Below are 16,070 nucleotides of genomic sequence, written 5' to 3' on the forward strand. Positions count from 1 at the left end.
CCTCTGTGCCTAAAACCATGTCAGTGTTTTTGTGTGGGGAACTCCTCTGATCCTCATAGCAGCTTTGTAAGGAATGCTCTTTAACCTAAACCCATTTTATAGATGAGGAAATTGAGTCACGTAGCAAGCACTCAAGAAATGTTAGCTTGTTGTTATTATTAACCACAGCATGTAACCAAGATTCATTCATTGAGTTGTGGTCAGTGTATCTGATGGACTTAGTGTACAGTCATTACACAGGTTGGCTGGTAGCCCTCTCAGAAACACGAGGCAGGATGTTTAATGGATTTCTCCCTTCTAGGGGGCATTTCACTTAGATTTCCAGGGAGGCCACACCTGCACCGATAGCTGTTTTTCTAGTCATTTGCTTTTTTTCTCTCCCTTTTCCTCATTCTTTGAATTTAAAGTCCATCCCCACCATTCAGTTTATAGCCATCGCTGCGAGCCTTTGGACGTGTGTCTCCAAGCCCTGTTAGTGGAGGGAACCGTGGCCGTCTGTTGAGGGGCTGGTTGGTTCTTATTCCTATCTTCTCACCCTTGAAGTGCCTACCACCTGGGGTGAGCTACCATGAATCCAGCCCTCTCCTGGTAAAAGAAACCATAGTTTCATATTATAAATTATGTATAATTTTTTTGTTTTACAAATGATTATAAATGATGGTGTTAAGCCAGGTATGGTGCCTCAAGCCTGTCATCCTAGCACTCTAGGAGGCCAAGGTGGGAGGATTGCCTGAGGCCAGGAGTTCAAGACCATCCCGCCTTTACTTAAAATAGAAAAATTAGCCAGGCATGGCACTGTGTGCCTGTAGTCCCAGCTACTTGGGAGGCTGAAACAGGAGGATTTCTATCTGTTTCCATCTATACTATGTATTCTACCGTAGAACCTCTGTAAGTTGACCACACAAGAGACTGTAACAAACTGGTCAGCATCCGGAGGTGGTCAACATAAAGAACTTCCATTGAGTACATGTGGTGCATGTCTGATCTGTGAAAATTAGGTCAAGTGAAGATGGTGGTCAACTGTGGAGGTTCTACTGTACATTATTTATATATGTATGTATACATATGCTAATCCTATCACACCGCGTTCTAAACTCAACAAAGCCAAGGGACCATACGTTATGCTTCTTGGTAATCTTCAGTAGCACCAATGACAGGTCGAGGCAATAGTGTGAGCTTAGAAAAGTCCTCTTGTTGACCTACTTAAGCCTCAGTCCTCCACTTTCAGAGGAGCACCTTCTGAGCACATAGTTTACAAGCTACTCACTCCCACATGAGCTTACCTAATGTGCTTTCTCCCTCCTCCCGGCTCCTGCAATCCTCATGAGCTTCTGGTTAGAACACTTCCCTTTATTCTCTGAGCCACGGCAAACCTGTTTTACCACTTTGTCACCCTGTCGCAGCATTGAAAATTTCTTGTCATCTGGTAAGCTGATGCTGAAACCCCAAAGACAAGCCTCCTTTTTCTCCCGTCTGTCTGCCCCATGTTCGATATCAGGCCCAGATAAGACTCCTTCGCAGCTCTGGCCGCCCACGCTCCTTAGCCGGAAGACTGGCTCAGCACCCAGTGTGGGGGAAGGCCGCTGCTTTACTTGCACCTCGGTAGAGAGAGTTAGGAATGTAACTTCAAGAGGCAGATGGCACAGATTTAAGTCTCAGTTCCCTCGTTGTTTCAAAAAGGGACTTAAACTGGGCGCAGTGGCTCGCACTTGTAATCCTAGCACTCTGGGAGGCTGAGGCAGGTTAATCACCTGAGCTCAGGAGTTCGAGACCAGCCTGAGCCAGAGCAAGACCCCATCTCTAAAAATTAGCCAGGCATGTGGCAGGCACCTATAGTCCCAGCTACTCAGGAGGCTACGGCAAGATGATCATTTGACCCCAAGAGTTTGAGGTTGCTGTGAGCTATGATGCCACAGCACTCTACCAAGGGCGACAGTGTAAGACTGCAAGAAAAAAAGGAAAGAGAGAAGTGACTCAATTCCTCTGAACTTCAATTTCTATATGTGAAAAATGAGTGGTTATAAATATTGAATTGGATAATCCATGTCAAGTTTGTGATGGTAGCTGGCATGGAGGGAGGGCTGGGTGAGAGTGGGGTGGGGTAGCGACCTCTGGCTGGTTGCCTGCTTGGATGGGAATTGGGATGAACTCTGCATCCACCTGCCCTGGGCTAGACACTGTGCTGGGTAAACACTTCACATTAGCTACCTCATTTTGTTCTCCTTACCCACACTGGAGAGTTTTTGTTCTGCCCTGTTTTGTAGATGAGGGCTCTGACAGTGTTAAAAATATAGCCGAGGCCACCGAGCAAGTGTCTGACCTGGATCTGGACCCAGGACTTTTGGTTCCTAATACGTCCCTTCGTAGCATTATCCTCAATAAACCCCCTCCCATACCTGGAAAGTGTAAGATCCCTTCCCAGCTCCCTTAGAATTCTTTTCAGGGTTTGGCAGGGGACTATGTAGTCACTTTTACTTCTTAGCTTCTTCTGTTGGCAGAACACGGGGGAAAGTAAAACTCATCCTTAAGGAGTTTCCAGGATAACTTTGACCAGATGTAATTTTCACTCTCAGAAGCTGACTTGCAGCCAAAACACAGCTCTGTTTTTTGATAAGAGCGGTTGTGTCACCTGTCATGATTGTGATTACACTAGCTGAGATTCCTTCATTATCCTAGCTGACTTACTTTGTGCAATGAATCCATGTGTTCGATTCATAGTCAGCAACCCTAGTTTTAAAAAGAAAGAAGAGGTTGAGGAGGATGGAAGGATGCCTCTTAGACGAGATTGAAAAGAAAAATCAAGACAACGGCTTGGGACTTTGGCCCATCAGTTCCCTTGAGCCCGTGTAGATAGGAAAGAACGGAGACCGGACATCTTAATCCTGTGGGAGGGAGATGTGCAGCATCTCTGCGCATCCCCGGAGCCACCATGCCCAGGCATGAGTTATCTGGACAAGACCGGAGGAGAGAGCCGCTGCTGGAGCCTCTGCCCCAGCCACCGTGCATGAATCTCTAGAGGCCTCAGAGAAAGGACAGCTGAGGGATTTGGAAATTTGAAAACACATGCACACATCTTTTCTTTCCCTTTAAAAAGAAAAGAAAGTTTCATTCACTGAGTACATAATGGTGACCCTTTGTTCTCCCCCACCGCCACCCCCGCCCCAGCTTCATCCTGAGAGCGTTCCCTCTCAGAGCCACTCTCTGGAGCCAAATTCCAGAGCCTGGGTTGCTAAGGCCCTTGAAGAAATCAGGTAGAGGCTGTCGGAGGCCCAGCAGACAAACCACTTCTGTCCCGTCCTGCTGGGGATTCAAAGCCATTCTCACCCTGTTGGCAGAGGACAGCTGGGCACAGCCCCCTCCCCAGAACCCCCCACCCTCAGACGCCCTCCAACAAACAGCGTCTCCCCTAGGCTGCCACCCCACATCTGTGGCAGAGTCACCTCCCGTCCTTGTGGATGCCACCTTTCCACGGGGCATCTTGGGCAGGGCTGTGCTGGAGAAAGCTCCCTTAGACTAATTCTTCAGACTAAATCTGAGACCAGTCTTAGCCGACCTGGCAGGCCTGCCTGGGCCTAAGTCCTCGAAAGGAATAGACAGGCTATTTTTAGTGAGGACTCACAAATGGGCTTTGTTTTCCCTCTGTGGAGGCTGAACTACCCACGGGGTGGGGGTGGGGGTGGGGGTGGCCGTTCTGCCCGCCTCTTCTGTCCTCTGCTCGCTGGCGCAGACCGTGAGGCCAGGGTGGAAACCGTTCCTCTGAGTGATTCCCTGCTCAGGTTATTTTGAGCCCAGGACAGTTTGGCCTGTGGCAGGTAACCGCAAAGGAATGCCTGTGAGCAGTTTCTCCTCCTGCAATAATGGGTTTGTAGTGTTCCCTCAGACTGTGAAACTTCCTTTTCCCCATCTTGGACTGAAACCTCAGGCCTACCCTTTGGCAAAAGCATCCAGCTGTGAAAATGTGTCCCTGCCCTGGGGCCCTTCCTCATGCCACAACCCTCCTTCTCCACAAGCTCAGCACCCAGACCCCATCTCTGGTGTGGTCTGAACTTCAGAAAACTACATCCAGACCTGTAGCTTCTTTGTTTGTTTTAATCCTCCCCCAACCCATCAAAATGAGCCTATGTGTAGGAACCAGATAAGCCTATAAGCTCTCTGGGCTAGTAGTGTTTTAATTGCTTCTATTTGTACAGAAGTTCCTAGTTCAGGGCAAAATTTTCTATCCTTTATCTCATTTGGCATTCCTAACAACTCTATAAACAAGGGCCTGGCAGATTACATTATCCAGGTCTTTTTTTTTTCTTTTTTAGAGGAGAAAACTGAGGGTGCATGTGCTAGAGAGACATGCCCAAGGTCATGCTACTAATGGGCAGGAGGTCTGGGAGTCATTTGTCCTCTTAACCTTTTCTTCATATATTCATCAACTCAACATGTGCTCATTAAAGAAACGGATTCTTGGCCAGGAGTGGTAGCTCACACCTGTAATCCTAGCTCTCTGGGAGACCAAGACAGGTGGATTGCCTGAGCTCAGGAATTCAAGACCAGCCTGAGCAAGGGATTTGGTCTCTACTAAAGATAGAAAAACCAGCAGGGCATCGTGGGGGGTGCCTGTAGTCCCAGCTACTTGGGAGGCTGAGACAAGAGGATCGCTGGAGCCGAGGAATTTGAGGTTGCTGTGAGCTATGATGACACCACGGCATTCTACCCAGGGTGACAGAGTGAGACTGTATCTCAGAAAAAAAAAAGGAAGCGATTCTTGATGGGATGATTTTACTCCCTCTCTGCCTCTCCAGGGATGTTAGGGAATACATGGAGACATTTTTGGTTGTCACAACTTGAGGCCAGGGATGCTGTTAAATATCCTATAATGCATAGAACAGCCTGCCCTCTGTACAACAAAGAATGATCCAGCCCCAAATGTCCAGAGTGCTAAGGCTGAGAGACTCAAAGTAAAGAATGGTTCTGTACCAGGTAGCCCCTGGCTCCCAAGCCTGCCAGAGTCAGGTCAAAGATGCCATCACATACACTATAAATTGTCATGCATTATAATGACTGCAGTGTCACAGCTCCATGCCATGTATGTGGGAATCTCCTACGCAGCCTGGAGGACCCAGGGAGGAGGTGATGAAAGCTTTCTGTAAGAGCTGATGTTAGAGGACCTTGACTTCAGGAGCAGTGTTAGTCCTGCAGCCATGTACTCTGGGACATGTGGGGTTTAACAGGGACCTTCTGGGCCTTATCCCAGAAGCAAGACCCAGGGAGGAAGAGTGAGGAGACTTCTTAAGGGCCTTGGAGTACCGTGGTCTGTGCTTTTTCCCCTGGGGAAACCCTGTCCCTTGTCACCATATCTAAGACCAACCTTTTCCATTACTTGTCTCCTAGAATCGATAAGAAAATGTCTGATATTCAGGGCAGCTATAAACTGGATGAAGCTCAGGCTGTCTTGAGAGAAACAAAAGCCATCAAAAAGGCCATCACCTGTGGGGAAAAGGAAAAGCAAGATCTCATTAAGGTACGCATGTCCCCATCTCAGTTTCTCCTGAGTGCCCCTGCGTACCAGCTCTCATGCAGGCTGTGTCCGTGTGCTGCTCAGATCGCCGAGTTCTCATTACCAGTCTTCTTGGGCGTTTGATTCCATTTTATACAGGAGGAAATGGAGTCTCAGAAGTATTAAGTGACTTGCCTAAGGTCACACAGCTAGTGTAATGGAAGAGTTGGAATGGAAGCTGTCTAGCCTAGTCCAAAGGCTACATCCTAGCCACGATCTCCAGCCACCTCACTTACTTTTTCAAAGAACTAAATGTAGGGAGATGGTTTAGCCATCAAAACGTTCCATCTCTATACGCATTTTATTGTGTGTTCTGAATCTGTGCTAGGGACTGAACACCCTGTAGTCGATATTATTTAATGTGCCAGTCAGTTGTCCAAGCACTTGGCATACATTGTGCCTCACCTGTCTCTTCAACCCCCGTTTATCTCCAATATGCAGGTAAAGGCTTTATATCTCAGAGAGTAAATGACATAGCCATCCTTTACGTGGAGCCCATTCCCTTAATCCTGTACCTACCACCTCTCTTCACAGGAACCACTCTGCTGAGACATTTTATTATGGTTCCCATCAGCAGATTAGGAGTCTGAGACTCAGGGAGGCTGTAAGTTACTTAGCAAAGAAAGCTGTGTGCTCTATGACAGAACAGTTTCGAAGCCCTTGCCCCGGACAGCAGCCCAGTGAGAACATTCAGATGAGGCACTTGCAGACAGTGAGGTGTGTTCCTGATAGGATTTGCAGTGGGGAGCACATGACCTCAAGTCAGATGGATAAAATCCAAATCCTGGCTCTGTCAATTGCTGGCTTCTCTCCAATAAAATGGGGATAATCATAGATCACTCCTCATAGGACTGTCAGGACTCAATAAGATCATGGTGAAGCTGGCAGTTACTGAATATGGGTTGTATTAGCTAGAATGTTTTATACTTGTTACCTTGTCCAAGTAAAATGATAGTCCTGTGAGACAGAATATGAGATGATCCCCATTTTACAGGTGAGGAAATTGAGGCACAGAAAGGTTAATCAGCTAGCTCAGATCACACAGCTAGGCAGTAGCAAAGTGGAAGTTCCAATTCGGGCACTGTGGCTCCAGAGTCAGCACCCACACAAGTCGCTCCCACATAAAGGGCCCAGCACAGAACCTGATGCACAGTAAGGACCTGCCTGCTGCCAGCTCTCCATAGGACCAGCAGGACATGTGGGCAAACATGGGTCTCTGACATTAGGGGAGTAGAGAGAGAGGTGTGGCAGACCCAGAGCTGCCTCCCCTGAAGGAGCATCACCAACCCTGTCCTCCCGCTTGCAGAGCCTTGCCATGCTGAAGGATGACTTCCGCACCGACAGAGGGTCTCACTCAGACCTGTGGTCCAGCAGCAGCTCTCTGGAGAGTTCAGTTTTCCCGCTGCCAAAACAATACCTGGACGTGAGCTCCCAGACGGACATCTCAGGAAGTGTGAGTAGGCAGTGCATGCTATGGGGGCCTCCCAAGGGACGGCAGCTGCCTTCTCATTGCTCACCTGGGGAGGTGGTGGCCCTCAGGGGGTCTGGCTGCTGTCCCCTCTGGAGCTCTGTTCCCTTGAAGACCTCATGGCCCCAGGAGGATATAACATGATGGTGTGGAGAAAAACCCAGCAAGGACAGACTCCACAGTGCTGAGTAGGGCCTGGCCATACATCTGCTTATATCTCTAGATGCTGACAGAAAGCATTTTTAAAGGATGAAGTGCCTTTCTCTCTCTCTCTTTCTTTTTTTTTTAATATTATTTTGCAGTTCCATTCTGTTTGTCTTTCACCAGCTGGAAAGCAAAGGATATTTTCCTCTTGTTAGTCCCAAAACAATGCATGCAGCTTTCAGACAGCTGCTCGACTCCAAGTTCCAAAGCTCAGTCCCATTCTAGTTATGAATAGTGAAAGTGCTGCCCAGATGCAATTCGGGGAATGCATTAGAGTAGGGCTGACCCACAGAGATCTGTAACTTTTGGAGCACTTTTGTCTTCCTAGTACAGGAGACACTGAACAAATCTACCTCCTCCCAGCCTCTGTGGCTGAATGCTATTCCTGTCTGATTTCCATAGCTGTCTTCCCACTTGTGAAGAGAAGCTATGTCCGTGTGTGATCCGGTGAGCCTTGTAGTAGCTTCTTGCTGCTTTGACAGACTGGCACTGCGAGAGCGGCTGTCCCTTCCCCATACCACCCGTGTGTCCAGCTACAAGCCGCCTGCAGGCTGAAGTATTTGTGAAGAAACTGTGTGCCGCCTTCTAAGTTTGAGGGCTTTCTGCCTGCTGACCTAGTGTCTCCCTCTGAGTGCGTCCTCTCTGAGTGCTGCAGTGACCCTTCCCCAGCACCTCTGGAATGGCTTTCTTGTGTATTTATTGGCTGTCCCTGTTTCCTCCTCACCACCTGTCCTCTACACTTCTGTGGCTTGAATTGGCTCCAAGCCATTTGGAGCTGCAAGATGATATTTCTGGGCCCTTGGCTTCTATTTTCAAAGTGAAAGATGTCTGAGTTTGGGGCTGTCCCATGGCCTGAAGGAAGGAAAGGGCTTTTGCTTAACCAGCTTCCCTGAGATCTGCACAGCCGGCCCAGTCACTGGGGGCTATTCTTGGCTACTGCCCACGCAAGCTGTCACGTCTCCCATGAGCTCTTGAAACCCAGCTCAGCACTGGCCACAACAGCCGTGTAATTCCCAACTTTGTTTTTCTCCTCCAGTTTGGCACAAGCGGCAACAATCAGTTGGCAGAGAAAGTCAGATTGCGCCTTCGATACGAAGAGGCTAAGAGAAGGTAACTAGGGCTTGGGAGCAGCACCAGGATGGTTGCAATAATCATAACCACTGTTGTAGAATGCCTGCTCTGTGCCTGGCTTTCTCTACTCCTCATCTTGTTTAGTTTTCACGCAAATTATGAAGACAAGTATTATAATCTTTATATTTTATTTATTTATTTTTTAGCTGCAGGAAATTAGGGATACTTTATTATATTGCATTATTTTGCAGAGCCAACATGTTCCATTATATGGATAGTCACCTACTTTTTATGTGCAAATACAGTTTAGTGGGATGAGGGGCTGAGACTCCGGTTCCTAGTGATAGCTGATTTTACCTTACTAACTTTCCAAATAAGAATGGTACAATCTAGATTAGTGGTTTACAAAGAATAGGATAAAATCCCTCAAGAACCTTCCAAGTAGTTTGGTTGTAAATTGATCCAAACTATAAAGTAAGGTCACTTGACTTACTGTGAGATTTCTGTGGTATCAGAGAAGGAAAACAAGAGAAAGAGAGTTGTTTATTTTGAATAATCTTTTATTTTATTTTTTTTTTGTAGAGACAGAGTTTCACTTTATGGCCCTCGGTAGAGTGCTGTGGCATCGTACAGCTCACAGCAACCTCCAACTCCTGGGCTTAAGCGATTCTCTTGCCTCAGCCTCCCGAGTAGCTGGGACTACAGGCGCCCGCCACAACGCCCGGCTATTTTTTGGTTGCAGTTCAGTCGGGGCCGGGTTTGAACCTGCCACCCTCGGTATATGGGGCCGGCGCCTTACCCACTGAGCCACAGGCGCCGCCCTGAATAATCTTTATATTAATCTCTCTGAAATTCAGAAAAGAAATGATGGACTCAGGACACTTCACTAAATGGAGAATGGAGCTCATGTTTTGAACCCAGATTTGTTTAACATCAAAGCCTGGTTATGTGTCCACTTGCCTGTCTCGGTGTCTATAAGCAAGTTGTCTGATGATCCTGTAAGCAGTTTGGTTTGAGGGAGCACAACTGGAGCCTCAGCAGCAGGCTAAAAAGACTATGGGCACTAGCTGCTTTTGTGTCTCCTGCTTAACTGGGAGCAAGTGATGCTTTTAAACAGTGTATGACTACAGGGATGTAGATGTTCTGTGGCTTCAAAGAATCCTAAGCAGTTGCGTCCCACTACCATAAAATTAAAATAATCGTGAAAGCTGACATTTTTAGAATATTTGTTAGAGGCGCAGGTTGTTTATTGTACCAGACCCTGGACCGTCTGGCTTTCAGTTCGTGATCTTCCTCTACACCGAGCCAGCCTTATGGGAAGGAACATAAGGCTGGGCATCGTGGTAGTTGATAGGACCGGACACATTGCATCCATACCTCCTTAGTTTAAGTTGCCTAGCCTATGGACCTTCTCAGCCAGGCTGCAGAGAATGGGGCCCTGCCCAGTTGTGCTCCTCTGACAACTCTAAATAGCAGAAATCTTGCAGCAATGACAGAAATCTGATAGAAACCAGGGAAACAAAAAAAAGGAAGCTTATTGGCCGGGCATGGTGGCTCATGCCTATAATCCTAGGACTTTGGGAGGCCAAGGCAGGAGGATTACTTGAGCTCAGAAGTTTGATTGAAGCCAATCAGAGCAAGAGTGAGACCCCATCTCTACTGAAAATAGAAAAACTAATCAGGCCTTCTGGTGGACAGCTGTAGTCTCAGCTACTCAAGAGGCCGAGGCTAGAGGATTGCTTGAACCTAGGAGTTTAAGGTTGCTGTGAGCTAGGCTGATACCACAGCACTCTAGCCCGGACAGCCCTGACAACAACAGAGTGACACTCTGTCTCCCTAACCACCACCACCCACACACCCCCAGAGGGGGCATTTACTGGCTTCCTTAATCCCCAAATCCTGGCATTAGCTTGGTTCAGGCATAGCTGAATCCAGGGACTCAAGTGATATTACACAGACTCAGTGGTTTTGGTTTACTCTAAAAAGCCAGTATGGTCAGGCGCAATGGCTCATGCCTATAATCCTAGCACTCTGGGAGGCTGAGGCTGGTAGATTGCCCGAACTCAGGAGTTCAATACCAGCCTGAGCAAGAGCAAGACCAAGACCCTGTCTCTAAAAATATCTGGGCTTTGTGGCAGGTACCTGTAGTCCCAGTTATATGGGTGGCTGCGGCAAGAGGATCACTTGAGCCCAGGAGTTTAAGGTTACTATGAACTATGACGCCATGGCGTTCTACGGAGGGCAACAAAGTGAGACTCTGTCTCAAAAAAAAGGGGGGAAAAAAGCTAGTGCATCTCCAACACAATCATTATTTCAGGACAGTAGAGAGTGGGGGAAATTAGAATTCTCCAAAAGTCACTGGAAATGGTCAGCTTTATAGGAACCAAATGACTTGAAAGTATGGGAGGAGTGGTTTCCCAAAGACAAATCGGTATTATTAACAATGGAAGGAGAAGTTTGATTACTGGTCTGGTAGAAAGAAACAGATGTCCTGTGGACTATTGCAGCTCCTAGCTAGAGTCTAGCAAACAGTAGGTTTTGAACAGCTACTTCTTGTCCCTCTGCAGGGGTCCACTCTGAACCTTGGCTGTGTTCCAGCCTGTAGTAATGCCTATGTTAGATTATCAGTCCTAGGAAGACTGAAGGACTATAGTCTTCCTTTTGGGGGTTGAGCCATTAAACTTCTCATCACGGAACTTCCCGGCTCATGTAAGTGAATCCAGTGTCTTGCTTTCCCCTCCACACAAAGCTAAAGGACAGAGCAGCCTGCTCTGTAGGAAAGCAGAGACTGCAGGACTAGAAGGAAGGTCTGACCACTAGATGCCCGTTTTGTCACATTGTATTTCTTTTTTTTTTTTAATTATTTTTTTTTTTTATTAAATCATAGCTGTGTACATTAATGCAATTATGGGGTACCATGCACTGGTTTTATATACAATTGGAAATATTTCATCACACTGGTTAACATAGCCTTTCTGGCTTTTTCTTAGTTATTGTGTTAAAACATTTATATTCCACATTTAGTAAGTTTTCGCACGTACCCTTGTAAGATGCACCGTAGGTGTGGATGGGTCCCTTCCTCTACCCATCCTTCCCTCTCCCCTCCCTGTATTTCTTTTTTTTAGAGACAGAATCTCTCTTTGTCGCCCTTGGTAGAATGCTGTGACGTCATAGCTCACAGCAACCTCCGGCTCTTGGGCTTAGGCGATTTTCTTGCCCTAGCCTCCCAAGTAACTGGGACCACAGGTGCCCACCACAACACTTGGCTATTTTGTTGCAATTTGGCTGGGGCCGTGTTTAAACCCACCACCCTCCGTATATGGGACCGGCGCCCTACTCCCTGAGCCACAGGTGCCGCCCACATTGCATTTCTTTTTTTTAAATTTCAGATTTTTATGGAGGTACAAATGTTTTGGTCACATGAATTGTTCCTGTACAGTTTGAGTGGAAGCCATCCCTCTCCCGGATAGTGTGCATTGTGCCTGTTAGATGCAAATTGACCCCTCCCTCCTGCCTGCTTGCTTTCCAGAAGTTCCAAATGTGCACGTGGCTGTTGATTAATTAGTTTCAGTTTAAGAGTGAGCACAAGTGGTGTTTGTTTTTCCATTCTTGCAAGACTGCTTAGAAGAATGGACTGAGTTCCATCCAGGTTGTTACCAAAGGTATTGATTCACCATTTTTTTTTTGGGACAGAGCCACAAGCTATTGCCCTAGGTAGAGTGCTGTGGCATCACAGCTCACAGCAACCTCTAACTCCTGGGCTCAAGCAATTCTCCTGCCTCCACCTCCCAGGTAGCTGGGACTACTGGTGCCCACTACAACGCCCGGCTATTTTTTGATTGCAGCTGTTATTGTTGTTTGGTGGCCCCCGGGTAGATTCGAACCCACCAGCTCAGGTGTTTGTGGCTTGTGCCTTAGCCACTTGAGTCACAGGTACTGAGCCAATTCACCATTTTTTATGGCTGTGTAGTACTCCCTGGTACACACACACCACATTTTATTGATCCACATATGTATCGATGGACACTTGGGTTGTTTTTTTTTTTCTTTTTCTTTTTTTTTATTGTTAAATCATAGCTGCGTACATTAGTGCAATCAAGGGGTACAATGTGCTGGTTTCGTATACAATCTGAAATATTCTCATCAAACTGTTCAACGTAGCCTTCATGGCATTTTCTTAGTTATTGTATGTAGACATTTATATTCTGCATTTATCTAAGATGCACCACAGATGTGGCCCCACCCATTAATCTCCCTCCAACAAAACCTTCCCCCTCCCTTAACCTTCCTTGGCCCTTTCCTCATAGTCTTGTGCTATAGTTGGGTTATAGTCTTCATGTGAAAGCTATAAATTAGCTTCATAGTAGGGCTGAGTACATTGGATACCTTTTCTTCCATTCTTGAGATTTTATTTCTTTATCTCACATTGTATTTCTTAGCAGAACAATTACAAGTTTTCTTTGGATTCTCCAAAGGATGTTTGACTTCAAGTTGAGGAACACTGGTATAGGGAACACATCCTGGAAGTACACCCAGGAAAATGTCAGTCACGCCTCAATGTCCTTTATGTGGTGGAGCCCCTGCCAGACCTCACCATGTCACTCTTCTCAAAGTGCTGGAGAACAACAGCTACAAAGTTGTCCCAAAGCCAGTCTGTATACATGATTATGAAATTTAATGAGCTGCATTTGACCCTCTGTATCAACAAGTTGATAAGTAATCTGGAGATGACTCAAGGATGTACATAGGTTATATGCAAAATACTAAGATATTTTATATAAGGAACTTGAGCATCGGTGGATTTTGGTATCCACAGAGGTTCTGGAACCAACCCCCATGGATAGCTGGGGTTGGCTGTATAAGAATTCCTACAGGGACACTTGTCTGGGGAATGGAAAAACCTTGATATGTTTCTCTGTATGGAATTTTTGCTACACATCATAGGTAATCTTACCTCCAGCATTGCTTTGATAAAACAAGAGTTTGGCTACTTTGTCTGCAGGTAAGATGGAACTGGGAGTCCAGAGCCCTGAGCTCTCCACAAGGATTGGCCGTGTTTATGATCCACAGTCTTAGGTGCCCCATGTCCTCCCTGGGCAACTGTCCTATGAAGCCAGTGACTCCTGTCTTTATTTTTTTTCTCTTTTGACAGGGTCTCACTCTGTCACCGAGACCAGAGTGCAGTGGCAGCATCATAGCTCACTACAATCTCAAGCATCTGGGCTCAAGAGATCCTCCTCGAGCTTCCCAAGTAGCTGGGACTATAGGCACACACCACCACACCCAGCTAATTTTTCCATTTTTTATAGAGATGGAGTCTGGTCTTCCTCAGACTGGTCTCACACTCCTGACCTCAAGCAATCCCCCCATCTCAGGTTTCCAAAGTACTAGGATTATAGGCGTGAGCAACTGTGCCTGGCCTGTCTTATCCATCCTTTAGGAATGGGGTAAGGCCAGGGCATAAGACCTGAAGGTACTTTGCAGAGGCCAAGCCCTGCAGGACAACATCATGATTTTTTTTTTTTTAAGAGACAGAGTCTTACTTTATGGCCCTTGGTAGAGTGCCGTGGCATCACACAGCTCACAGCAACCTCTAGCTCCTGGGCTTAGGCGATTCTCTTGCCTCAGCCTCCCGAGTAGCTGGGACTACAGGCGCCCACCACGACGCTCGAGCTATTTTTTTGTTGCAGTTCGGCCGGGGCTGGGTTTGAACCTACCACCCTTGGTATATGGGGCCAGCGCCCTACCCACTGAGCTACAGGCACCGCCCCATGATTGTTTTTAGATATTTCTTAGTTATACTGGGAATCTTGGTTTGGCCCGGTGATAGTAACACTTAATGTCTATGTAACACTTGGCAATGTGTAAAGAACTCTTAGTGCTATGTTTTCATTTGGTCCTCATAACCCACCTTGTAGTACCTTCATCATCCCTACCTCACAGGTGAGAAGCTAATTGTGTCTTAGAGAAGTTAAGAGATTGGGTTGCAAGCTCCTTGCTTTAACATTTATTAAGTGCCTGCAGTATACCAGGTGCTATACTAGAGACTCATCACACCAAAATGATTTCTTCTTTTTTTTCTTTTTTTTTGAGACAGTCTTATTATGTCACCCTTGGTAGAGCGCGGTGGCATCACAGCTCACAGCAACCTCAAACTCTTGGGCTTAAGCAATTCTCTTGCCTCAGCCTCCCAGTAGCTGGGACTACAGATGCCTGCCATAGCACCCAGCCAATTTTTTGTTATTTTTGTTGTTGTTATTTAGCAGGCCCTGACCAGGTTTGAACCCACCAGTCCCAGTGCATGTGGCTGACTCACTGAACCACTGAGTTATGGCCACCAAGTCACCAAAATGATTTCTTAAGAAATGGTCACTTAGGCTCAGCACCTGTAGCACAGTGGTTACGGTGCCAGCCACATACACCAAGGGTGGCAGGTTTGAACTTGGCCCAAGTCAGCTAAACAACTACAACAAAAAAATAGCCGGGTGTTGTGACAGGTGCCTGTAGTAAGAATCTGTCTCAAAAAAAAAAAAAAAAAGCGAAACGAAACCAGAAATGGTCACTTAAACAGGTTCTTTACCTAACAAACGCAATCAGTATAACTTCTTTGTACCCTCAATGAATCCCAAATAATAAATAAATAAATAAATTGCACACACACCAAGAAAAAAGAAATGGTTACCTTTTTTTTTTTTAAGAGACAGAGTCTCACTTTATCGTCCTTGGCAGAATGCTGTAGCGTTCACAGCTCATTCTCTTGCCTCAGCCTCCTGAGTAGCTGGGACTACAGGCGCCCGTCAGAACACCCAGCTATTTTTTTGTTGCAGTTTGGCCGGGTCGGGTTCGAACTCACCACCCTCAGTATATGGGGCTAGCGCCCCACCCACCGAGTCACAGGCACCACCCAAGAAATGGTTACTTCTGTCAAGAACACCAGAGCCAGGACTCTAGCCGATCTACAGTTGTGCATACAGCACCTACCGCTACTCTGTGAACTGAGAGCTTACAGTCAGTAATCGTAGTCCTTGTGCTCTAGGACTGCCATTTACTCAGGACTTGTGCGCTGGACATCATGAATACATTATTACTGATTTTCACAACCATTCTGGTAGATGAATAATTGTTTTTCTCATGTTCAAGGCCCAGGGAGTTTGCCACTGTTACACATCTAGTAAGCGGTCACACCAAGTGGTAACAATAGTAGCAGTAGAAATATTTACTGAAGGAAGGCTGTGTGCAAAATACTGTGCTTTGAGGGTTTATAGATTATGTCATAAACCTTTGACCACAGCCCCAAGAGGAAGGAAGTTTTGTTATTCCTTTCAGAGAGACAGTGACTTGCCCGGGGTCACACAGCTGGTGGTAAGAGGTTACTGTCTGGTACTGAATCCAAGTCCCTACTGAGCCAGTTTTAGGGTGTCCAGACAAGGGCATTGCCTTACTTGTGTCTGTACCCCATCCCTGCAGAGCCTGCTTCACTGTTGGCACGTGGTAGGTACCCACATGTGTTTGTTTAGATAAAAACAGGTTCTTTGCTACCAACGTGCTGATCAAAAGGAAGATAATAACCACCTAAGATTGCTCTGAGGTAGCTGGGTGTGGTGGCTCACGCCTGTAATCCTGGCAGTCTGGGAGGCGAGGCAAGTGGATATGTTGAGCTCCGGAATTTGAGACCAGCCAAAGCAAGAGCGAGACCCTGTCTCTACTAAAAATAGGAAAAAGAAAAAAAAAAACCTACTAGCTGGACATTGTGGAGGGCGACTGTCATCCCAGCTACTCAAG

General features: G+C 46.7%; 1 protein-coding gene across 2 annotated transcripts in view; it reads left to right on the forward strand.

Moving 5' to 3' along the window:
* WWC1 (WW and C2 domain containing 1) overlaps window positions 1–16,070 on the forward strand; it is a 182,027-nt gene that overhangs the window by 111,980 nt on the left and 53,977 nt on the right. For both annotated transcript variants that reach the window (XM_053567489.1, XM_053567490.1), the window contains 3 exons: window positions 5,380–5,509; window positions 6,852–6,998; window positions 8,254–8,327. In XM_053567489.1, the coding sequence (XP_053423464.1) occupies window positions 5,380–5,509; window positions 6,852–6,998; window positions 8,254–8,327 (351 nt within the window). The remainder of the gene's footprint in view (window positions 1–5,379; window positions 5,510–6,851; window positions 6,999–8,253; window positions 8,328–16,070) is intronic.

This window comes from Nycticebus coucang, chromosome 17 (assembly GCF_027406575.1).
Source record: "Nycticebus coucang isolate mNycCou1 chromosome 17, mNycCou1.pri, whole genome shotgun sequence".
Taxonomy (NCBI): Eukaryota; Metazoa; Chordata; class Mammalia; order Primates; family Lorisidae; genus Nycticebus; species Nycticebus coucang.